The sequence below is a fragment of the Pezoporus wallicus genome, unplaced genomic scaffold, assembly GCF_028554395.1.
Source record: "Pezoporus wallicus isolate ANWC-B61680 ecotype Strahan unplaced genomic scaffold, APGP_CSIRO_Pwel_v1 contig_1181, whole genome shotgun sequence".
NCBI lineage: Eukaryota > Metazoa > Chordata > Aves > Psittaciformes > Psittacidae > Pezoporus > Pezoporus wallicus.
The window spans coordinates 2749156-2775540 of record NW_026641428.1 but is presented as its reverse complement, the minus strand read 5'-3'; the positions used below and the strand labels follow the sequence as shown (position 1 = coordinate 2775540).

General features: G+C 39.0%; 1 protein-coding gene across 5 annotated transcripts in view; it reads right to left on the bottom strand.

The window, feature by feature from the left end:
• LOC130606978 (sodium channel protein type 2 subunit alpha) overlaps positions 1–24798 on the bottom strand; it is a 79247-nt gene extending 54449 nt beyond the window's left edge. For 4 of the 5 annotated variants that reach the window (XM_057423644.1, XM_057423648.1, XM_057423643.1 and 1 more), the window contains exons 1-3: positions 24541–24798; positions 3222–3540; positions 133–250 (exon numbers count right to left, since the gene is read on the bottom strand). In XM_057423644.1, coding sequence (XP_057279627.1) covers positions 133–250; positions 3222–3488 — 385 coding nt within the window. In that variant the 5' untranslated portion in view covers positions 3489–3540; positions 24541–24798. Of the gene's footprint in view, positions 1–132; positions 251–3221; positions 3541–5008; positions 5381–24540 lie in introns of those variants that run through there. The other variant, XM_057423645.1, reaches the window with a different exon arrangement.
• Between the last annotated feature and the right edge of the window lie 1587 nt (positions 24799–26385).

Below are 26385 nucleotides of genomic sequence, written 5' to 3'. Positions count from 1 at the left end.
GAAATAATAGAGAGAAGAGGGACAGAGCGTTATAGATCATATTAATCCTGGGACACATGCCAGAGAATCATTTAAATACTAAGTAACATCTCATTTACTAAAGTTTTAGACTAACCACTTGAAAAGGATATGAATGTACCAAAATCTTAATAGCTATTTTTCTAAGAGGGTTGAAAGGAGTTAACATGTACAGGGCAGAGGTGGCACTGAATCGGAATATTGCCTTCCCTTTATTCAATACTATAAAGGTCTGGAAAAAGAAACAGAATGAAAAATAGTATTTAAAAGATAATCAAGTTACAAACAAGTTACAAGTTCAAACCCAGAATCATTTTAATTTCATCATTAATCATATTTGGTCAAACTCTTCTTCCATTTGCACCACCCCCAGGATCACAATCCCCTTGTCCAGTTCACACATTGTAGAGTCCAGCCAAATCACTATAATTGCAATGAGAGCCATTAAAGCTTCAACATTCCCCAAATCAAATAACCAGCATTAATTATCACATCAAAGTACTAAGACAATAGTACTACAGTGATCTAAATTTCAAGAGTGGTCTCATGAAAATAAACAAATTGAGTGTTCAATAACCAGTTTTTCAAAATAACACTAATGCACTGAGTTTCTGCTGTACTCTAACACACTGCTTCTCTTTTCAGCTATTTCTTGTGAATTTCATACCTGCAATTCTATTTTTCTTATACCATGCTTTACTTTTACCTAATACAGAATTCAACAGTTCATATATTTTCAGCGTCCTCAGTTTCAGCAATAAGTTGTGAGTACTACCAATGTTTAAAATAGCATTACTGGATTTAATATTTTTCTTTAGAGCTGGGAAATCAGAAAAATTTATCAATGAGTAAGTTTTAAAATTAGATTTCCATGCATTTGTGGAAATTCCTATCTATTTCTGTCATCTCTGTTTTCTACACATGGGTGAAAGTTCATGCTCGCTGAACGTAAGTGGATCTAGCTAGCACTGTGGCAGCCCTAAAAAGCCCAAGGGAACATAAGCCATGCAAACCTGGAGCACAGCCAGTAGCCATGATTTGCCTCAGCTGGAACCAGAGGGCAGCATTTGTAAAGATACGTTCTACATTCTGAGCAGGTATGCTAAACACAGCAGCTGAAATCCTGAAAACACAATGCCTCCCCCTGACTGAAATAATAAATTTCAGCACTTCAAAAACAAATATATTTGCTTTGCAAGATACTCGTTGATTCTCAAGCCATACTTTATTGTATGCCATGTCCTTTATTGTAGAGGAGAAAGGATTGGTCTGTAAGGTACGCTTTGCTACCATTGCTTTTCAACTCTGTTACTATTCTTCCAGGAGTTCAAGTAAATATGCCCTCAAATCAGAGTTTTCCATATGTTTTCTGTTCCTTTTAATCTGACAAAACATCTGATGAAGCATCACTTGTGCAATGCTGACTCATCAAGACATATAAAAAAATTAAAATGGAGCTGACCTAAACAAGGATGTTCAAAGATATTCAAACACCAAGAAAAATAAATATTATGACTGCAATGCATATATAGTTTGGCTATTTGGATATAGTCTTGTATCTCCTACTAGAAACCACTATGCTTTTGGAAAAGATCAAGACAACAGCTGAGCATTTCTCAGTCAGGAACATGCAATTCAGCAGGATTTTACTTCATGTCCACAGTCAATTTCAGAATTGCTTTCCATTTTTCAAAGCATGATAATACATGTGCTAACTTTAGAATTCCCAGCACTGAATTTAGATTTTTACTACTGAATTTGGATTTGTACAGAACTCGGAAAGAAAGATGGAAAGGGATCAGTACTTTGACCCACATTCCATTTGCCTTACATCCAGACTTCAACTGGGTAAATCACTTGAGTAAAAGGGAAGAGAACACAGTATGTAATTGGAAACCTTGTTTTCAAATTTAACTCATGATTCTCCATGTCATGAATTGAGTGTCAGAAATTCTGCAATGGACGTTTAAGGTATAACTGATTTTTTTAAAGCTGCCCATTTATCATGGGATGCCTGTATTGTTATTGTTTCAATATAATAGTGATGAGGCATAGCCCTAATTCCTGCAGGATATGTACACAAATATTTGTATTATTACTTAGTTCAGGTTTGACTCCTAGCAATTCTTGGGGGTTTTCATCCTTTTCCTTTAAAGTATTTTTTTGCTTTCATGCTCTTTTGGGTTTTTTGGTTTGGTTTGTTGGGTTTTGTTTTGGTTTTTTAATTTGCCATTTAATTTGCTCAGGAAAGAAAAGAAAGCACAAGAAAAAATTTATGAAGACAGATAAATAAATAAAATATCAGTAATTTCTTCTTTACTTGGCAGAATAGTGAGGGTGCGATACATATGATGCCAAAACCTGAGGGACTGGAATTCTGGAGGAAAGCCAAGGCCATCTGGTCAAAAGTCTTAAGTTCAGCACTTTTATTCTTGGTCACAACAATTTTTGCTGTTACTTTAAACAAAAATAAAATAAGTGGTTGGTTTGGTTTTTTTAAACTGTATAAAATAATTTCAAAATTACATAACATTCTGACAACACTCCAAGAGGAATTCCTACCTCCTCCCTATTTATGTCCAACTTTTAAACACCTCCTCTTTTATAACAGTCATAGAATAATATTAAACTGGATATGAAAAATTTTTCACCCAGACTAAGTCAGATATATATCATACCTCTGCAGAGTATAAAATGGAAGAGAATGATCTTCAGCATATCCTGAGAAATGCCTTTATCTACTTCCCTATTATTCCCAGCAACAAGAGAAAGCAACCTAGGCTTTCCATGTAACAGTGGAGAAAGCTAGGGAGGTGTCTAGCGACCTCTGAGATGGGCTTCATAGCGAAGATCTGTTCCTTTCAAGTCTGTAGTATGGCAGTTAATAAAATAATAATTCTAAAGATAACCCCTCTGCTACTTCTTCAGTTCTCTTGCGTGTAAAATACTGAAAGTTAAAAGCTTTAATAAAATGCCAAGTATAATAAAATAAACCTAAATGCATGTCTACCCACAGATCAGTTAGTAACTTTAATTACTAACTTCTGTTCTTACAATGGAGATTTCTGCCAATGAAAGCAGCTGCTGGGGGAATGTATTATATGTAAAAAATGGGTCCAAAATACTGGAAATACTATATCTGTGAGAGGGTTCCTTGTATTTTAGTATTTTTAAAGTCTGGTAGAAATATACAACACACTCACTTTTTTATTGATATAATATGGGTCCAGGTCTTCCAAGGGCTCAGACACCATTCCTGGAGGTATGTCGCCATAGATAAATGGCAGTGTCTTTCCTGCCTCCAAGTCGCTATTTGGCTTTGGGCCATCTTCATCATCATCATCTTTGCGTTCTTGTTTAGATTTCTTAGCTTTTTCTTCATTGACACGCTGCTCAATAGCTGCAAGTGATTCTCTTGTGAAATAGCGGAAGCTGTCAGGTCCTGGTGGTACCAGCACTGATTGTGCCATCTTTTCATCCTGCACCTCTTAATTACTGTTTAGCCTCTCTCATAAAAAAGTGCTAAAAATATAAAAAACAAAGAAAGAAATCAGAGCAACACAAATAGCTACAATACACCTTCACAGAATTTTCTGTAGGACATCTTGTTATTCAGTAATTATTATCCAAGAGGAGGCTGCAATGAAAAGGATTTTTTTTTTGTTTTATTCAAGACAAACCATTTTCCTTTGAAAATGGTCTCAGAGTTGTCTTGAAGGTACCAATTCTTAAAACATTTAGTTTAAAATTTACTTAGTGCTTGTGATGATAGATCGACAACTGTACAGACTGTATTAAAAAAAAGTCGCGTACAGTACAGTAACATCTTGCCTTTATCAATGATAATGTATCTGTTCCAGGGAATAAAGTAGGAGATCTTTTCCACCACATTCAGTGTGAGGAATCAACAGTTCTGAAATGTTTCTAGTTTGGTGTTGAGACGTGAGACTCCAGACAATTCACCTCCTTATAGCCCTGAAAGCTGCACCTTGGATTAATCCTCCCTCTAGCTACAGGGCCAGAAATGACTCCTAGAACCCACTACTGCCATGTAAGGCCAGACAGATCAGTTGAAAGCAATGTGAGATGCTCCTTCTCTTCAGGTACAAATATGCAGCCTTTGCAGAGCTGCCAGCTCAGGAAACAAGATTCAGGTATAAGCACCTGCATTCAGATCTCCTGCCTGGCAACACATTGTGCACTGGAAGAATTGCTGAATTAAACAAAAATGCTCTTTAAATCGTTACATACTGCACTTAGGTCTTTTACATCTGAATCTATATACAGTTATATATATATATATGTTCTTCACAATTTCAACAAACAAGAACAGAAAGATCTCTTCTAAATGTGTCCAGTTAAAAAAAAAAAAAAAAAGGTGGAAAATATTCCTGATATAAATACTTTGATCTGAAATAATAAATGGGATCTCAGACATAGCCCAAGAATTTTCTTCTCAAGTAAGCACATTAAAAATTCAACAAATGCAATAAAAAAGTAACAACTTCCGAGTAAGAAAATATGCCCAGAAACAATTATCAAATTAAAATGATACAATAGTTAAATATAATCGGCATGATCCTGTTTTACTGTCTGCTAAATACACATACTCCAGCACAGCTGCAACAAATGCATATTTCTGAGGCATGCTAAATAAACAGCAACACAATGCTTTCTCCTCCTTTCCCACCCTATGCACATAGTCATTTATACCTACACAGACACCCACATGCATCCCAACTCCTGCAGGTCTCCCTATGAACACGCTCTTCCATTGCAGGCAAATGCACCTGGTGCATTCCGCCATGGACGGTCTGTAACAAACTGCTGCTGGAAGCTGCACTGACTAGGAGCAGCAAAGGGTTAATTAGCAACCTGAAAGTGGTCCTGCAGTAGAATCTTGTTACATTTTATTGTTAACTAGAGGAGGGGGAGAAAAAAAGGCATAATCCTGTTTTAATATTGCAGGAAACAATTAAAAATTCATTACCAGTGAAGAATCTTGCACTTATGTGGGTTTGGAATGGCACCAAGGAAGGCTGCAGCTAAAATTCCATCATGTCTTTTCCTTTTTTTTTTTTTTTTTTTTTTTCCTAAATTCTCTTCTACAGACCACACCTAACTTCCTGCTGAAGGATCCTGGTTATTGAAGTCAAAACTGGCATTTCCTGTGAGAATCTACTAAGTGCTGTAACTCTTACTGACACTAGATGGTACTAATCCATAAATTCTTGCCGGTAAAGAATTTTTGCATGCTGAAACACTTACTTAAACTGAGACTCTGGGACTAAAATACACGATTTTATATAACCAGCCAGGTCTCAGGATTCTCAAAGATTGTTTTGAATATATAGCAACTACTGCTGATGAGACCATAGCTGTTAAAACTGCAAAGGTCACACAGAAATAAAGTAGGAGGGATAGCAAAGTAAGAGAAGTAGAAAAATGGAGGTTGCACAGGCAGTGTACACCAGAACAGTTGCTGAGACTGGTTTATCAACAGTCTGGGTTATTTAAAATCAAATTTTGTATCAGTTTTCTATAATAAATTTATACAATATACTTGATGTGTATTCTTCCCAAATTTGGGAAAGCTAGCAATGAGCGGGAAGGATGGTGGTCTGGAGTGTTCACTGCAGTGGTGAATTCCTGTACAGAAGTCACCCACAGTAGCAGGGAGCAAGACTAGATGATCACGAGTGCTGTAAGCCCCTCCTTTGTGGTGAATCAATAAGACATAACCTTTGGGGATCACTGCACTGAAATGCCATCCTACTTCCTTCCACTCTCCTGCTTTCTCCGTATTTTCTATGCTTATTGATTTTCAGGCTTTTTCTCCTGCTGCACTAATGAAGCTTTTCAGCCTCCTTCCCCACCATTGGCATTCTGCTCTTCTCTCCTTCTCTCACATATACCCAATCGCTTTCAAACTTTTCAAGCAACACATTCCAATCTATAGATTCAGCTGTTCAAGCAGTCCCTCTGCCATCTCCCTTCTTTCAGCTGTGAAGGGTACTAAAGAAGCTGTGGAGAGTAATAAAAAGCAAAGGGTCATTCCAAAGTGAAAAAGGTTGGAGAAGGAAAGAACACAGTAGCTGAAGAAATGCCACTGTGGCTTTGAAAAAAAGACAAGGAAGAGAGGGACAAATACTGATAAATTGTTTCTTTGGTAATAGTGGTGAGAGAATGAACAGTCTGCATCAAAACAGTGGTTTTGAAATTTTCAACAACTAAGAAAAAATGTGTTGAATGAGAAATTTAACCATTAAAAGCACTGATTTGGGTTTTAACCATTTAAACATTACACAGTATTTTTAAATAATTTTAAAAGCCTTTCTAGAAAAGTCTTCCTAGAAAAGTTGCTAGGTTTTTCTAATTTCACAAATGATTCAATGAGATCAATAGAAATCTTGCAAACAATTCTGTGTAACATATTTTTTTGTTGGTGTAAGATAGCTCTGGATGAAAACTTCTGACTGGGCCTAATTAGGACTGTGGTTTACTTGGAGCTGCTCTGCAGTCTCAAAGTAAGAAAATGATGAGACAGGACAGATTTACAGGAGCTTCTAACTACAAAAGTATTTTGATTATTTATACATGTGAATACATATATATGTGTTTATGCAGCTGCTTATTAAAGTTACAGTAAAACAAGTACCTGAAAAACTGGGCTAATTCACACGATATGGAAAAGGAGCCTGATGCTGCTGTTAATAGTATATTATTTATACATGTGAATACATATATATGTGTTTATGCAGCTGCTTATTAAAGTTACAGTAAAGCAAGTACCTGAAAAACTGGGCTAATTCACACGATATGGAAAAGGAGCCTGATGCTGCTGTTAATAGTATATTAAGTTAAAATGTCTGATTATCTGTTTCTTATTGCATAGGTCTAAAATGATCTGAGATCCCAAACTGATTTCCAACAGTGCTTTATAATTCACATTCATAGTGTTAGGAAGGACAGTGCAAAGTAGAGACGAAAAGGAAACAGCCAGTGGAACATTGTGTCCCATTGCCTTAGATGCTTGGGTCTACAGTCTTACAAGGCTGTAAGTTGAAAAGAACACGTATTCTAGAAAGACAGCATAGACAGGAAATTCAATATGATCTTTGCAGTCTAAAAAGAGAAATATATATACTTCTAAAGAGGAGATCACTATAGTACACCTAGAGAAGCTAGTAATAATTCTTAAAATAAATAGATGATACATAGCTATAGTAAATGTAGCAGATAAAATCAGAAGAGACAGGAGATCAAATCAAATAGTAAATTGCAATCAGAAACCAATCCAACATAACCTATTAAAAACTACTGATCAAACATGGTCACAATTTACCTAAATATGGAAAGTTTTCACAATAATAAGAATTTTTAAGAATTCTGGTAGCAGGTAACTTCTGACTGTTGTCTAGCTTCTCACCTATACCCATGAATACATTTTATGTATCATCAGTGGTATCCACCTTCCCACTATTATGGCACATATGAAAGCTTGAAGTGGACTTTGTCTTTTAATTATTTGGCAAAACACTCATGGCCCATATAAAGGGTACAGTTGAAGTGTGCAGTGTCATATGTAAAGAAATTGCATGAGGGTGAATGATTTTTGACAGGACAGAGCTGAGAAAAACTTGTGAGTCTTTTCCTGGCTGTCTACGAGCCCTTCATCTACAGGCGCTCCTGATTAATAAAATCAGAAGGAAAACAGATTACCAGCTTCTCCTCAGAAATCTGTAAGAATTAACTGTCTTTGTTCAATGTTAAAGGAGAGCACTAAAACGCACAAGTGGCAACTTGCCGTCATTCTGTGGTTCTGTGATCCTTTCACTCTCCAGCTGTGTGTGCCTGTACTGTATTAAATTGTCCCTAAGTGCATGACTTTTCATTTATGGCTCTGAATTTCATCTCGTTCCAGTAACACCAGTCATCAAGCTCATCTAGTTCTTTCTCTATAATAGCTTGCTTGTTCTTTGACAATGCCTCCCAACTTTCTGATAGGAGCAAATTACATTGGCATATCTCTCCTTTTCTTTGCTGAAACAATTAATTACATTTTAAATGAGATCCGTCCCAAAATTATAATTACGATGGGCAACTTGGACCCAAGTGTAAGTTACTGTGGTATTTGCTGTAGCTTGAAAAATACATTAATACTACTCCAAAAACTTTAATCTTGAAAAATTCTGGTTTATGCTCTAAAATTAATTAGTATTTTTTTAATTTAAAGAGCAAAAAGGGTAGAAGAGAGAAAAAGGAGCTTTTTCTTCTCCTAAATATTATACATCTGATGTTTAAAATAGCATAGATTCAATCAAATATACTGAATCCAAAGAAATACGTATCGCCCCTTCTCCCCATGCCACTTAAAACACTTACTGTACTACTAAATTATTCATGGTCATTCAGATGACTGAAAAACATGTTTGCTATCTTTGCAGATGACATGAAACGGGGCGGGCTACAGGTAAACAGGAGGGCAGTATTAGAATTTAAAATGTCCTGACAAATGGTCTCAAAAAATAATGCAATCCAAGAAACACAAATCCTACAGCCCTACATTTTATATAGAGGCAAAAATAGCTAACTGAAAAATTACAGGACAAGGCAAAAAACCCCACTAATAGCTCTGTAGGAAAAGATCTATAGCACGTGCCACATCACAAATCAAGTGAATTAAAACTGTCAGTTTTGCAAAAAGCCAAAAAGTATTTGGATTTATACACTTGTGGAATGATCTTCCACTCCTCTAGCTGAAGCAGTGCATCGAACTTGAGTACTACATTTCAAAAAATATGGGGGCCACCTGAAAGAATTCAGACTATGGCAATATAAACATAACTTGGGAGAAAACATCCATGGAATTGTGGGATTTGAGTGCTTTCTGTCTTTACACTGAAATGACTGATGGAAGACATGTTTAGAAAGCTCCTCCAAGGAAGAGGAGGAATTGGTTTTTGTTTATTCGGCATTTACGCAAACAGGTTGTGGGTTAAACTGCAGCAAGAGGGATTTTTAGGAAAACCTCTTACCAGTAAAAACAGAGAATGAACAGAATAATTACACTGCAATCATTCAAGGGCTATAAGAAAGGCTGGGCTTTGTAAAAAGAAAGATCAGTGATGAGTGTGAGATTTGTAGCAAAACTAATCAGGATGAGAATCAAGAAACTTGTAACAGACCCTCACTGTTTTAGGGTTAGACTTAACAAGTCTAAGTTTCTCATTGTTTTGTTCTGCTCCATCTGTTATGTTTCTCCCCAGGCCTCTACGGAGCAAGAGCTTATTGTTTATATACCAGAGAATCATAAAACAAAGGGGGTTGGATTTCAGTCACTGTTGGCTGAGAAAGTTCTTGAAGACTCACTGGGGTGCAGGACAGAAAAATGTGACATCATATGCAGAAAAGTCCCCAGGGACAAGAGTGCCTAAGGAAGAGGAACAGTGGAAGTGGAACAGGACAGATCTGCCCCCAGTTTCTCTTTACTCATCTCTCTCCTCACAGTACTTTCCTTTTCCCCTATCCTGACAAAAAGAAATTAAAATGACCAAGTTTAGAAAAGCTATTTCATAGCCCATTCTCTTACAACTCGCATCACTGCTAGTCCTACACACAGGTAAAATACATGTGGAAAAAGCCCTGTTTGTGTGAAACAGCAATAGCCCTCCTGGATGTGTTGGCACTTCATGGTACTGCATGAAAGATTGTGTAACATGCGACTGCCCTGTCTGAAGGTAGAAGGTTTACAGTCGGTGTAGTATTTATGGTCTCACTGCTCCACTGCTGAAATTAGTAGACAGCACATAAACCACAGTTTTCTCATGCTTGAGGTCTGTGTGTTTCATACTACTCTGGATTGTATATTCAGTAGTCAGCTCTGACAGAGGGCTCTTCATACAGTATCTATGTGCTGAAAGATTTGAGCAGTAGGTGTTTTCTATACAAGTTTTTTCCAAAGGGCTCTTAGAAGAGCTCTATAAAAATGCAGCTTCCTACACATTTTCTAACATTTTAAATGGATGTATAACTAGCAAGTCACCCCTGAAAATGCAGTTTCTGAAAATCTTAAGCCAATATGTGATGGTGCTGTCAGAAGGGACAGCCCCATTCTCCACCACTCTTATCTTGGTCATTTCCCACTATGCTGGCTTGAGCACTTCTGCAACAGCTCACTGGTCTGCCTGAAAAGTTCAAGTGGCTGGATTTTCGGTAGATGAAAGAGCTGATTCATCACACTACAGAAATTAAGAGGCTTAATATGTCCCTTACTTTTAGAGAGCAAAGGATTAGCTGACTACTTGCAGTGTCTTCCAAATTTTAGTGCTTCTCCTAAGTGCAAAGCTCAATAAGGCTTAAAGCACCAGAGTATGACTAAACAGATCTTTGGTGGCTGGAATGCTGGGCTGAACGAGGCTCTAACAACTGTGTAGTCCACGTCCAGTACCTGGTGTAGAACTCAGTACAGGTAGGATGACAAAGCAAAAATGTTTATTAAAATGCCCAAACACTAGCAAATCTGGAGATCAAACTGAGCTAGCATTCAGTTTCAGCAGCCTCAGGACTGTTCTTCCAAGATCAGGAGGTGACCAGGATCACACTCTGCCTTTCAACATCAACATCATGACAGCATTTTATGCAAAATGTGTGGCAAGGATCACTGAACATGAAAACAGACATACAAAGACGTCTGCTGGGGAAGTTTGGGGGTTCCCTCAGATAAATTTTATCACTCTCTTTAGAACTTATTTCAGGGTACTGCCCACACAGCTATGGTAAGATGTACTCCAAGGAAGTATGAAAAATACATTGGTAAAAATCAGTTGATCATTATATTTACTTATCATTATCCAGTAACTGGGAATGACTTGCATTTGGTTATAGTTGCATTCTCTGTTTTCCTCTTTCATCAGAAATGGTGTTTGAACAATTGCTGATTTTCAATCAAATGCCAGCGAGTGGACAAAAATGCTGTTTTTTCCAATGAGAGGCCCTTAAATTCTTCTTTCTAGCAGGAGACAGTTTGTTTTTTCTCACCTTAGGATAGTACCATTCTTGACTTTTTTTGTATACAGTGAAATAAGCTTTCTGCCAGACTGATGAGCTCCTCCTGTTCTCCATGACCAGAGGGAAAAACAAAGGGCAATTCACACCTGAGCAAAATTTAAAACAACAGTTCAAGTTTCCCTTTCCAAAATGAGAAATATACTGTCTCCAAAGCAAACAGCAATGTGAGAGACAAAGTAATATGAGAAGAGCATTCAGTAAATCCCTAATGAAGTTGGTTAAGTGATTAAGGCCTTTCAGCCATCTAGCCGAGGTGGGCTTTTCATCAAATCAATCTTTGCCCTAATATCCATTGTAAGAAATGTATCCCCACAAGTACATTCCTGTGTAAGTGAGTGTCAGGCTCAGATGTACCCATTTTTAGTGTGTTTGTGTGGGGAGAGTGACTATACAATTCAAAGATGCAATGATAACAGAAGTGCCATATGTATGGGATGAGCTAGATATTTCCAGATGCCTGAATAGGAGAATGTGCTGACTACTTATGCTGTTAATAAAACATGCTGTGATTTCTTTCCTGACAAACCAGAACCCTGAGTTTAACATTCCCAGTATGGGCATTATATAAGGATCCTTAGAATGAAATCTCCATTAATCTTAATCACAGCACAGCTACAGCAAATTCAATCATATATAATTTATATATTTTTCGATTAAAGACACCAGGTATAGAGATGTTAATGTCCCCCTAACAACTGCCTAGCAATTTCAGATGAAGAACATAAATCACGATTCTGACCCTACTGACAAGTGATTGTGGAAAACACTGTGCACTTCCACATTTATAGGCTCTTACTGTCCTCTACTGCAAACACAACCTATGAACAAAAGTACTTTTTTTTTCACTTATCGCTTATGTAAGACCAGGTCGGGCTCTGACAGCCAAGGAGAGCCCGAACTCCCCTCAAGTCAAGGACAAATGGTCAAGGACCCCTCCAACCCCAAACCAGTTCCACGGGCTCCTTTTAACCTCTCAGAGCCAACAAGCACCCAGCATGGGGGCTGCGGAAAGCCGAGGGGGAAGGCAAGGCGATGAGCCGGCCGCGGTGCCGAGCCGAGCCCACCTGAGGCGCCACCTCCCCCGCTCACTCAGGTGCGGCAGGGGACTACCGCCCAGGGCCTCGGCACCTCCCCTTGCCGCACCGGTGCAGCAAGGGGAGACGGGCAGTCCGATGTCGCTCGAAGCGACAACACCGAGCGAAAAGCCGGAGGGGGAGACGGACGGGGAGCTGCTGCCTTGTGAAGCGACGCAGCTCCGCAATGGCGGCGCAGTCGGCCGGCACGGAGCAGCGCCGAGAGGAGCGGGGGTGGTGGTGGTGGGAGGTTGCCTAGCAACCGGCCCGGCGGCTGCGGCACCCGCGCTGCGGCCTGGCAGACAGCGCGGCGCAGGGGAGCGCCGGAGACTCCCCGCGAAAACCTGCCTCTTGCAGATCGCTTTTTCCAGAAGGAATAAAGCTTCCCCTGTCTGCTTCAGCAAGACCTGGCCAAACGGGAGCAGCGGGAGTGACGGGAAAGAGCAGGCATCTAGCGTAGGGTAGATAGCAGCGGGGTTACAGACAGGCGGCATTGGGAGAGGGGCGTGCTGTGGGAAGGGGCTTCAGTCTGCGGGGATAAGATGGATCCGCCTTTCAGTCACCAGCGAGGAACAGCTGAGGCCCTGCGCCAGCCCCACGTGAGGCCCCCCTGCCCCTGGAGCTGAGCGGGGATAGTGCCGCATCCAAGCTTTACACCAAGGCTGGAAGCAACCGGGGATTGTCATTCTTCCTTTCTGTTGCATTTGTTTACTGTCTGTATGGGATGCAGATAGTCATGCTGCTTACTGGGTACAGGCAGCCAATTCCCCTTCTTCGGGGGGGGGGGGGGGGGGGGGGGGAAGGGAGTCCTGTTTTGGGGTTTTTTATTGTTGGTTTGTTGGGGGGTTTAATAGGAAAATGGTGACTGTAAAACCGTAGAAAGACACATGGGGAATGGGGTGATGGAGCAGTTTTTACATCATCTCCACTATTAAAAGATGCAGCCCTTATTCCATTTTGTAGGTATATTTTTAAGAGGAAATAGCCTCCTCCACCACATACCAAATAAACCAAGGTTTAGTATATGTGAAAGAGCATTAAGAGGTATGTATGTAATTTGTCACTCTGCAAAATAAAGAGAATCTGAATCTAAATGGAGTATTCTCTAAATAGGCCTGCAATTGAAAAGAGAGTTTATTAGTGACAAACTTATTTCTAAAACCAAAACCAATAGACACAGGAAGCGTGAGGACCACCCGACATGGGGCAACGAACATCTCTGTGGATACCATACAAGAATTTTCCATCTGGTAACTGCTCTGTTGCTGACAGGCTCCTTTGCAGCTGCCCAGCACCAGCTGCTGAGGGGATCCTGCAGGAGTTAATGCAGCTTGAAAGAAGCAGTAACTCCCTGGATACCCATCAGCCTCCAAGGGCAGGATGCCACAGACTCTGTTTCCTTATCAGCCCAACTCATGCTCCTACCTGACTATCCTACTATGTGGCTGCATCTGGAAACATATCAAGGTCTCCAAAACAGATAGAAATAGCAAACAGGCAATTAAAAAGCACAACTCCCTTCCCCACACATGGCCTCCACCAGATTCCCTTTGCCACTGGAATGGAAGAGTTGGCATTTTTTCAGGAAATTGCCACTGCAGTCAAGCAAAAAGCAAAGTGATTTCAGTGATTCTGGAAATTAAGTCATGGATGAGGTGCTGTATCTGCTTTTAAGGTATGCTTTAGTCTTATGATGGTTTATGTGTTAGCAATTGTTAGTATATCCTTAGGGATAGAATGCAGATGTGTCCAAGCCAGCTACTAGTTACAGGTTGTCATGTTTTGTGATAATTACAGATGGGGCAGGCAGTACTGTTTATTACTGAGATGCCTGACCTGTCCTCTTTTCCTTTTATTTCTACCCCTGCCTCCTTCCCTTTCCTTGCTTGATTATGCCAAACTTGAAGTGCCAGGGCTAAAATTTTCCATTTTTGCCTCAGGCTGATTTTTGCAGGGAAGCTTCAGCTCAAATGATGCAACCATTTCCAAGAAAAAAATGATGTATATGTATTTGTCTTTAGAATTTTATAGCTGCTATTTTTCCAAGCATGAAGTCTTGCAGAACTTTTTTTGCAGAGCAGCATTCTGAATTTTGGACTTTTCTGTTGGAGTGGTGTCTATGATTCTTGCCTAGAGTTGGAAAATTGTGAACGGTCAGTTTTCACATATTCAGAAGAACACCCCAGAGGTTTAAAGGTGTGAATTCCAGAAATAATGCTTTTCCTGTTAATGTTTCAGTGTCCAGCTGATGGCATTTACCTGCAGCTGAAGTGTGTGTTTTTGTGGACTGCTGACCTAAGAGTGGGAATGATTTCGTCTTTGTGTTATGATCCTATACATTGGTTTAAAAAAAAAAACCAAAACCTACAGAGGGAAATACAGAAGGAAAAGAGGGAAGGTAGGGAGAAAGGGAGACATATCTGGGACTGAAGAAAAAAACCTCCAGGGAAACTATATGTGAGAGAACTGTCTGCTTGGATAAAGAGAATGACTCAAAGTTAGCTGTAGTAGTGCTGGAGGCTGTTTGGGGAGACACTAAAAGATCAAAGAAAGACTTGTAGATTTTTATGGCCAAGAAAATCACCCAGGTTGATCAATTTGACCTCATAGGAGACTGGGCTGGGAAAAAGTGAAGGAAAAGGGAAGAGAGGTAGGAGGGAGCCAGTATAATGGCAGATGCTGAAACAGGACAAAACAGTAAAGCTTGGACTTAGTGGGCAAGAGAGGAATAAAAAGCTGAGATAACTGGACTGGAATTAGTTGGAAGGATGGACAATAAAATCTGAAAATGAGTTTAAAGATGACAAGTTCAAGGTCTAACGTATATGTAAACACACCTTCAACAGCTCCTGATTATTCCTGTGAGTAGCAGTATGGTCACCCTAAAATCGTGTACAAATACTCCAATAAAAACAATTTATTGCCGCGGGAAAGGGGACTCGAATGACAGCATATGTTAAATTGAGATCTGCCTGCCTTTTGGTCCATTTGTCAGTAGATAACTATAATCCAGCATTTACTGCCTTCTATAGTACACAATATGAGTGAGCTCTTAAAAGCAGTGAGATTTGTCTTGGAGGAGACGTCCTTTTCACTGGTGCTGCACATGGACTGGGAGAAATGACTAGTGGGAAGAGGAAAAAGGAAAATAACTACATGGGCAAAACATACTGTCCTATGTGTAAGGCCAGAATTCTATTTTGGAGAACTGGATGTCACCTCTGCCTGTATCATGAGCAGGATTCACCTTCCCTGGCATCAGATGTCTGTATCTGTAGGCATCCACATCTAAGCTAGTGTGAACTCCTTTCATACTCACTGGAGAAAAATGGGTCCATTAAAAGTCAATTCTTCTGACCTATTTTAGGTACCTAGCTTAAGATGAGGCAAGTTGTGCCCTTGAAGTGCCTGTTTCTCTCCACTGACAATAAAGGGAGAGAGATGAGATGACTCCTACTCAGTACTCCAATATGATGGCAGGCAATTCACTCAATTCAGTTGCACAATTCACTCAAATTTGTAGGTGGCTACGAATCGTATGTCTGATTTCTAGAATGTAAAGACAGTCTTAATTCAGTGTCCCACAACTGACTGCTCAGCTCTGCCACTGACTAACATTTTTAATGCAGTTTTTTAAATGTAAACTATTTAGTGGAACCCTGTACTTCCAAGTCTCTTTATTAAATATCAGGCACTTCTTCTGCACCTATTAACATTATTCTAATTCTACATTTTGAAAAACAGAACCATGTGTACTTTTGAAAACAGAATAACATAGTAAAATACATGTAGTTTGCGTACTGATACACATTAACAGAGGCAGGGTGAGAAATTAATATTCTTGTTGTAGTACTTAGCATATATATTAGTTACTGTACTTTTAATAGTTTTGTCTGGAGTTTTGCCAACTGTCCAGAACTTCACACTACAGGTATCTCTGTAACTGCGTAAGTATGTCTTTTAAATGAAGATGTCACAGTGTGAGGCTGATAAGGGTGGTTGTATATTCAAAGTTTGGCAACCAAAAAGGAAATATTAAACCAAACAGCATAAAATTAAATTCTATGATGAGTGATACGGTTGGTGACTTGCAGAACACAGCTGAGTGGTTATATAGCATTTCTCAGACCATTATACAGGAAACACCAGAAAACAAGTGCTACAGCTTCAACCCCCCAGCCTCCCATGCAGAGGAAGACAGCAAGATCACCGCTACTCCCTGGTGACATGACCAGCATGTTTGTTTCTCTGGGTAATGAAAAGCTCAGTCAGATATATGACATTAGGAAGCATTAAACAACTCTCTATTAAATTCAGAAGATTATTTTTTTATCTGAAAGAAAATAAAGAAGTTAATTGGCCCAAAATTAAATAGAAATGCCATTAAACCCCCTGCCCCTGAAACAGCTTGCCAGGCCTGGTTTCTGTTTGCCTTTTATAGTGTCCTGATAACCTGACTGTCATATCAAGACATTAATTGAGAATCTTCTGAACACTGTAAAAAATATTTATGGATCAAGTTATCCTGAGGGACAGAGTGCATATGGCAGATGTGCAGTTAAGTAAGAGCAGAAAGGTGATATCACTATTCCATCAAGAAAGTTGAAAGGCCTAAGGGAGCAATGCATATTCATAAATTTAGGATCAGAGGAGATTTTTACGAGTGTTTATTCTGACATTCTGCACAGTATGGCTCATAACAGTCCCCTGAGTTAATATGAGCATCAACTGGGACACACCAAATTCATGAGAATCAAATAGTAAGTTGCTTACTGGAATATTATTATTGCAATAAAATAGGTGCCTTCTTTTATACTTAGACATTACTTTCCTGGCTACTGAAGTTAAGAAAACTTCTGTGCCACTTCTCCTTTTAAGTATAGGAATGTCCCAGAAATGAAAAGCTAAACAGTTACACCATATAACTGCCCCAAACTAATCTATTTTAGCTTCTCATTTTATTCATAAGAGGGGAAATACATAATGAAAGAAACTACAGATAACCAACAGCTGTGAGGTTCAGCCACTGTCTTTAAAAAAGCAGATTCAGTTTCAAGGTAACTTTTTTTTTAAAAAAAGGAGGGGAGGCTTGTTCATGGCAGTTTCATAACTATGGGGAAAAGAAGGATCGCTCAGGATAATCTACAAAAGCCCGGGCTAAAATACAACTGCAGCCCGTTATAGTTGGGTGGCTCAGAACTGAGATTTGTTCAGTGGCGTTTGACAATCTACTCCAGATCGAAATAATTTCCTAAGTGTAAATTTTCTTTGAGTATATTCCATTTGCATTTGTTGGTACATGTGAATAAATCAAGGGAGCAGATGTTGAAAACCTCTTCAGGAGAGTTTTTCCTTTCCCACTGTGTTTGAGCCAGCAAAATGGGTTCTGATTAGAGGGAATACAGGAGCTCCCCAAAGAGTTCTTACAAGCCTTCCTTGCTCACAGCATCACCTGCGACCTGGTGCTGTACCACTGTAAAGAGATGTTTCCACTGTAGCCATGCACACCATGCTGCTCACCTCCATACCAGAACATGGATACATATTTCAATATTTGCTTTACAATGGAGTCTTGAACTTTTTGTATGAACTGTATGAATTGAATTTGTGTACTCTCCTAAAATTTCTCTTCCTCCCCCTCCCCCTTTGATTATTCCCCCCCCAATCAATCGCTGTTCTCCAGATTCTCAGGGGATATTTCCTTTCCTTAGCACAGTTTCAGATCTGTTTCCCCATCTTCACAATATTTGTACCAGCTCATTCAATTTCTACATCATATCCATCATCTTTCTCACTAAGGACAGATTATTTTGAGAATGTGTGAATCCTTAAACTAATTTGGAAGTGAGGTCAATACTGAGAAAAGCTGTATAATCCCTTTCCCAGCAATGGAGAATGCTTCTGTGTTCCCAGCCTCTGCAACTCCACAGTGCAAGATATCAGCCTAAGTAACAGCACCCAAGTGTCCTATATAATATTAAAGGTCACCATTTTCATACCCTGAGGCTTACATTCAAATTTAACAATTCCCCCTCCTCCCCCCCCCCCTCCCCCGAAGGATGCTGGTGGAGGAGAGTAACAGATTTCTCTCTGTGCAAAGACTAGCTTGCCTTCAGCTTGTCTTTGAGGGCTGAAGCTTTGCTTGAGATCAAAGATCATGTAATTCATAAAAACTACAGCTGGCAAAAGCACAAATGTCTTTTTACAGTCACAAATGTTGTAAAGGCTGTGGAGTGCTTTAAATGTTAACTCTAACTGAAAATATTGTAAAAAAAAAAAATTGAAACAATAACTCTTAAAAAATGTTCTGACTGTTGCATGTGTTTAGCCAACAAAACTACAAAAGCAAACTGTTCGCAAGATGTGAAATGTTACTCTATTGAAAAGTGACTCTCATAAACGTGGCACAGTAACAGTCTCCTGCTTCCTAATCAAATTGATTTCCTTAATAACTTTAAAGATGTGCACTCTACCATTGCTACTGACAGTAAAATCGGGTGATTTTCATTTTGTCTATTAGTATTTTCCAGAAGCCAAATTAAAAAAAGTTAGCTCATCCTGCACCCTAGTATTTTCAAAGTACAGCCTCATTGCTTTGCTAGGGGAATTTTACAGTAGTAGTACCGTGGTACCTAGGAGGCTGTCTGCTATCAGCACTTTTGTGGTACTTCCCATTCTACAAAATGGAAACCTGCCCCTGCACTGCAAAATCTAACCTGCGTGAATGCATTTGCCATCATGATGCTTGTGCAGCTGTCACTGACGTCTCAATCTGAAAACAATCTTGCGGTGTTTACCCTGTGTCTGTTTTCAGGTTAGCACCACTACAGATGGAAGATTTTTTTTCATTCTGCCTGGTATCAGTACTTATCTTTTAGTTTCCATGGTTTCATTATTGACTCTCAGTAAAGAGAAAACACATGGAGCTCACATGCTCTACAAGTACACCTGTTATACATTGCGATCCGACCTTGCATACCGCAGTCCCAGTTACAATAACCACACTAGAGATTTCCAGTGGAGAAAACTGATCTAACAAAGGTTGTCTTGCAGCCCAAGAGGTAGGATTTTCCACTGTTTTGGATTCGGTACAAATATTTAATAATAAGCAAAATACAGTAAGTGTACTCAGAGAGTACTAGTTTCATAAGAGTTGTGGTTGTATAGACATTTGCCATACACTTCCTTATAAGCACATGGTCTGTTTAGATACCTGAGTGCTACTTCAAACTTCTTTTTGTTGTTAACTTGTTTATGGAACTCATTTTTAAACAGCAAATTCAGACTGCTATGTCTAGGGAAAGGAAAGTTCCTTCTGACCGTGCTCTATCTGTATGCAGTTTACAGTGCATTAAACCCTGGCCATTTTTATTCTCGAACTCACAGACTGACAGATTTTTCTGCATGCATCTGACTCCATTTTGTATACATATGTGGAATCTGACTCAATATATCTGTGATTCTACCGAGACAAATGGGTGAGTCTAGAACACAGTCTATGGCTTTGAAGAACTTGAGTCAGATTCCTAATTTCAGAGTGAGTCATTTACATTCATCATCAAACGAAACTACATTGGGGTCAAAGTCTGGTGAGAATTTTGCAGTTACACTGAGGATGGTGAGATATGATGAGGATGGTACAGAAAAGAAAATGTATAAATGACACCCGTTCAAACAGGAAGACTGTTTCTGCCCCACTCTAAAAGCCTGCTGGTAATAATGTAACTAAAGGAAAATTTGCACATCTATCAGAGCAATGACAGTGGTAGATGCAGAAATATTGTAGTCTTAATTTAGTTAGCTCGGTATCAGTGACCAGAAAGCTATGGAGTGACAGGTTAGCAGGCCAGATGAGTAGCCGTAATAATCAGGTGGGTTTGTTTAAAGCACATACACTGCCTTTGAAACCAAAGTACTAAGATGAGAGCTGGCTAAACCTACTGCAGTCATGCTTTTTACTGCAGGGTTGAATGGTACCCAATTGTTTTTGGTAGAATAGCTCATTTGACATCTTCTAGCTGTACACAAAAGCTGTACCTTACAACTCCATTTAAGACCAGACAAGCAGCGCCATATGGCATAAAACCCAGGGTTCTCCTGTCATATGCCAAGTTCCATGTTAGACCACGAGAAGATCCCTTGCTGTACGTTCAAAGCCTGGATATCCATCATCTTAAATGCGTGTGTGCTAATGTTATATGTTATCAGTTTGTGCAAGTAAGGTAACTATATACTGCATAGAGCAATCGTTATCTTACTGAACATGGCCATCTTTCTTGATGGGAGAGGCCTTCATTTTCACTGCATAATAGGAAGTACCTGTGAGGATTTCCAGAAAGATGAGTGAGAACTGACTAGCATAGCAGTTCAAGAACAATTCACCTGGCCAAAATCACATTCTGCCCACATTTAAGGGAAGCTGAGCTAAAAATCAAGAAGCAACTGCGATCACAGTTACATAAAACCTAAGAAAACTTCACACAGAAACAATCATTGAACTTAGAGATGTAAAAAAATAAGTTATTGCTGACTTTAAAATCGTTTTTGAACTTTTTTCTGTACAGTATGAACAGAGCTGACAGTTTTGATTCCTTAAGAGTGTCCGTCATGAGAATCTCTTCCTTATGCCTTCAGCTTTGCCAAATATTAATTGTTGAGACTGAATTTATTTATGCTGTTGGCCTCGTCCTGATTCCTTTCATTAATGACACTATAAATGGCGAGATACTTCTTTCAATGAAGTTAGAAAGAAAAACTTAACTTGACAATGCAAGATCCATGTGTTCTCATGGTGCTGCTTCTTTCAGCTTGAATGCTTATAACAGAAAAAGCTTCACCATTTCATAGAAAAAGTACATTTTTAATCTGCTTATTGGGAAAAGTTTGAAAGTATTGTTTCAGTAACCTACAAGTTTAAAAAAACAAAAGACAAGAACAATTAATCTATGTTATTTCTTTTTTTTTTTAATAGGAACGTTAAAAACTATTTTTGCAATTACTTAATGAGTATACTGGTAATACTGCAGCATTAAAATATATTTCCAGCCATTTTTTGAGAACTTTTGATACCATCTCTTTACTCTGAATTTTGTCAAGTAGGCTGCTCAGGCAATATAAGAGTTTGCATTTTGTTGCTCCTGTTTAAATTTATTGAAATCTGGCCATTCAACACTTCTCTAAAATAATTTCTAAATATGCTCAGAAAAAGCTTCTTAGTGGCTTGCACTAAATACCTACAAAGCTGCCACATGTTGACTGTGTTGCTGCCTAGCGTTAGTTAACAGCCCCTTCATTGCTGTTGATAGCAAAAGCTGCTGAGGCATCAGATACTGAGACCAGGAAGAGGAAAATCCCTCCTGCTGCTCCCAAACCAGTTAGAAGCAGGAATAGGAAGCAACCTAATTTAAATTGAATATAAGGATAGAAATAGGAATAATAGTAGGTTCAGAAATAAGACAGCTTAAGTTGCAGGCTTGGAAACAATAGGAATTTGAACTCAATAACACGAATATAGTTGTTCAGTGTTTCTATAAATGGTCCTTTTTCAACAGTTTGGTCCCAAGCAGTCTTTACTACCTATCTTCCCATGCATGCAGTGAGTACAGAATTACTAATTTCCTCCTTAGCTTTATTTATGAGTCTTATGGTATTTAGTCGTTCACAACACCATTTGCCTCCCCTTATTAACACATCTTTGAAATCAGGTACATTACTTGTCTTTCAAAGACAGTAACAGAAGAGATTCAGCCACCATTGTCAGAAATGTCTTTTAACTCAGCATTTCTGAGACTGGTATATGTCAGTGAGAGGAGAGGAGGCACAAGAAATGGATTCTTTCAAGTGGCTTCAGGAAGCCTCTAGAAAGGAGGCCTCTGGGATCCCTGTTGCCTGCTCAGCAAGCTGGGGCTGAGGGCAAAGAAAGAGGAACAAGGGGTTTTGGTGGAGGAGAGTCTGTTCCCACTCTGAGAGAGTACAGAATGAGGGCCTGCTGCTGATACACACTGTCCTTTGGAGGAGTCAGCATAAGTGTGCGTGACCTTAAAAAAATGGGGGCAACACAGTAAAAAGCTTCTTTGTGATTCTTGTGCAGCTGAGAGCTGCATGCATACGAAGGAATTACGTTTGCATTTGTTCATGCCTAGTATGATTCAAGCAGGTAGGGTATATTAGATTTCAGTGTCCTCTCTACCCCCTTGGCAGGACAGTTAGAGGCTACTCAGGGGTAGAGTGGGAATACAGGTAGTGACCCAGCAAATCCATTCATCAAGGCCTGTGATCAATAAACTGAACAAGCAGTGCTGGCAGCATGACGGCTGCTGGGTTCTTGCTGTTGCTGCAGATTGGGTCTGCTGGTCTCTGCTGCAGAGATCTGATGCTGAGATGTGCACAGGGTACACTTCAAATAGAATAATTCAGATGAACAAAAATTTGAAGGCTTACATATCCCTTAAAATTAAGTTTCACAGAAGGTAGGGATGGCCAGCTTTCTTAGGGTCAACTTTCACTTGAACTTCTCTAGAAACATCGACTTCATTGCTACTGAAACGTAACTGGATCATGCTTTGATATGGTATGGCCATTTACATGCTTGTATTTTACCAAGACTAATGTTCACAATCTGTAAGAATTCAACTTCAGATTTTCTTTTAAGGCTTGTAGCAACTTAATGGTTTTTCTTTCCATTTTTTTAAATGTAAAACTAAACCTGTAGCTTGTCTTCGAAGCTATATGCCTACTAACTGCATTTTATGAACACTGCAAAATTGCTGCGATTGAGAAAAAGTTACTCTCTCCCAGAACATTGGTGCAGTTTAAAAATCAAGAGAACGTAGCCAGATGCTTGTCCACTTGTCTGATATTAAGAATGTGAGTCATTCCATTGACATGCCTGTTGTTGAGTTGGGGCCTATAGACATGAGAGCATCATTTATTTAATGCATTTGTCTCTGGAGGAAACTGCAGATCATTTGGACTCGAGTATTCATCTTTTCTCCAGATCTTTTCAAGAATGGATGACCCTTTACCATCTAGTGAAGAGATCCTCAGATGCTGTAATGCTTGAGCCAGACCCATTTACACAGTGTAAACATTGATCAGAAATATACAACTAAGCAGGCAATATGCATAGATGGCAAGGATGCATGTGAGCCTTAACATTTCACATGTATCTAATGAGTCATGTTAAAGACAGCATCTAGCATTCAAATCTCAACAGGCGATTTTCTGTCCTTTCTCTAATCACACTAAGAATAAAGTTTACCTTCATGCAGGTGTGAAATTTTTGATTAAGTGCTTTCCTACTCACCACCTTATAATAGAAAGCAAAACGCATTTAAACTAATCACACATTCTTTTTTCCTCAAGTACTGGCTACTGAGACCTTTAATCTGTGGCTGTGTAAGTCAATGCATTTCTATGTTGTTTTTCCCAACTAAATAAATTATTGCTGTAAGTAAGGTTAAAAAAAAACCCCAAGCAAAACAGAGCCCAAAATAAAAACCAAATGAGAAGGTCTGAAAGAAGAGTCAGGGGCTGCTGCATGAGCTTCCCACCTCCTGAGTCATTCTGCTGTCTCCCCAGTGTGTATCATGTATCCAAAAAAAAAAAAAAAAAAGGAGGAAAATTTTTTTCCATTCTCATGCAACATGGAATGATTTTTTTTTTTGCAGTAAGAAAAAAAAATAAAATCATTCTTCCATATATAAAATGGTTCACAAAGCACATGTGTTTCCTATGATATTTGCAGCAGTGCAAAACCATGTTTAGTCACAGACAAGTCCTCCATTCTGTCTTCCAGAACAGGGAGAGGCTGTTTTGGGAAATGAGAGAGGGGAGAATCCTGTAAATCTCCTGTACCTCACAGAAACAAAACAATGAATTAAGGAAGTAAAGAAAGCTTCTGACTGAAGATGGCATAAAGAAGCAACAGCACATTTCTGCATTAAAACTGGGCAATCCCAGGGATGTATCTCTATGCTTTAAAATACATTCCAATCTGTATTCTGGATACAGCACCAATATAACCTCCAGTAGAAAAAGAAAACACTTGTGGATGGCCACCTCAAAACAACAGGCACAAATTACCACAATTAGGATGAAAAATACAAGCCCCAAAGTAATTCTAATGATAAACATACAATCTTAAAGAAACACAGGAGGAGAGAACTCCAAAGAGCAACAACATTTTTGTTATTGTGCTGATATCCAATTAAATACTATGAAAAATCCATGCAGTGGTAAAGATGGCTATTATTTCCTCTCCTCTTGCTCTATTAATATTAATTGAAAACTAGGTGTGGCACCACAGGAGAGGATTCTTCATACAAAACAACAGGAATTTGTCGCCTAAGCATTTTTATTAAATATCATGTTGTCTTACCTGATTAAAAGAGAATTACAAATCATGGCATAAGAAATATCCAGACACTTATAGGTGATGAGTCTCCTTCTTACTGCAGGTTCACTGTCCTGGGCAAAGAAGCTTGTAAACTCTTAATTTCACTGAAATGAAAAAGGAAATAAAGAAAGAACCTCCCCATCAAAGCAACAAAGGAACCTCTGCAGTATTCTGTAGGCTCTTCTCTTGCTTCCTGTTCTGAGATTCACTCTTTGAATCCCAGCATCGATCAGAAAATTGGGGGGGGGGGGGGGGGGGGGGGGGGGGAGGGAGGTGGAAAAATGAGGGGGAGGAAACAAGGAGGCAGCATATTACGTGCTGGCTCCACCTACTGGCAAGGAAATGGGCTCGGCTGGATTCTTACCCTCCAAAACAATTGTAATATAGTTTTTAATTGAGTATTAGCCCTTGATTATACAGCTTCAAAACGAAGTAAGTAGGTTAGGACTGATAAATGTTTAAATGTTTTTAAAAATTGGCTTGAGATTTAATCTGCACAACTTTTTTTCTGTATTGATTGTTTTAATAATGAAGCACTTGGATCCATCCGTATACAAATAATCACAGAAAGCTCGAGGTTCTGCCAGATAACATATTTTACTATGTAACAGTGCAGTATGCTTAATAATAAAGAGGTAATTCTGTATTCAGAACCCGTCACTATGAAGACAGAGAAAATAAGTGTGCCTGCTTTTTTCCTCTTTGATTATTGATTCTGCAAGATATAAATTGCATTTGTAACTTCATTGAAAGCCTCGGGGGGGGGGGAGGGGGGGGGGAAGTTACGTAAGAAAAAAAGAATGAATGCTTGAGTTTAGCCAGGACTGTTACGTTATTGCTCAATAAAGAGCTTTTATGGTGATCTGTTTTACTTATTTCCATCCAAGACTCTCTTCTGTATTTTATATCATCTTGAAACTGCCTTTTGTACTTTGGGTACTATTACTTATGAAAGACAAATATGCAATCTGAGTGCCTCACCCAAGGTGTCTCCAGCCATGATCCCCATGATAACAATGCTTGATTTACTGAAGCATCCCTTATACTTAATAGCTGAGTGTGCCTACTTTTATCTATTTCCTTGACAGTTTTCTGTCACTTATACCTGCTCTGTCACATCAAACAGCTACCAGCCACCTGCATGCAGGACTGGCTCAAAAATTATCTGCTGTGGAGGAAAATTTCATCACACTAAACCATAGGGTTTGGGGAGGAAAATGTGCAAGAGTTACCTAGGAATGGATCTAGATGAAAGCCATGGAATTTTTAATTAGGATCCATGATCTAATGCATCACAAAAAACAGTAACATCAACACAAGGAAGTTGCTGGAGAGACTATCCCTTTCAGTAGCAACTCATATTTGTGTCAATTTAAACCATTCATTACAGTTATCACAAACCCTTGGAGGGTTTGTTCTTCAGGAAAAAGATCAATTTCCATGCTTGTTCAATCCCTACAATGGGATTCTGGACGATGAAGGAACTCTGAAGTACTAAAGTAGTTCAAGTAAAGATAATAATAGATCAACATACCTATTGTGTGAGCATGGGCTGAGTGTTTTAGAAATATTATTGTCACAAAAAATATACTCTAATTTGAACTCGATTTAATGATATTTTTGCTGTAAAATACTCTTTTATATTTAAAAAAATGATATTCATACCTGGAAAGAGGACTTCATTGGAAGGTATAGTAATATAAAAGTCTAGTGATATGACAAGGGGGATGGCTTTAAACTGAAAGAGGGTAGATTTAGATCAGACATTAGTACAAAATTCTTTACTATGAGGTTGATGAGACACTGGCACAGGTTGCCCAGAGAAAT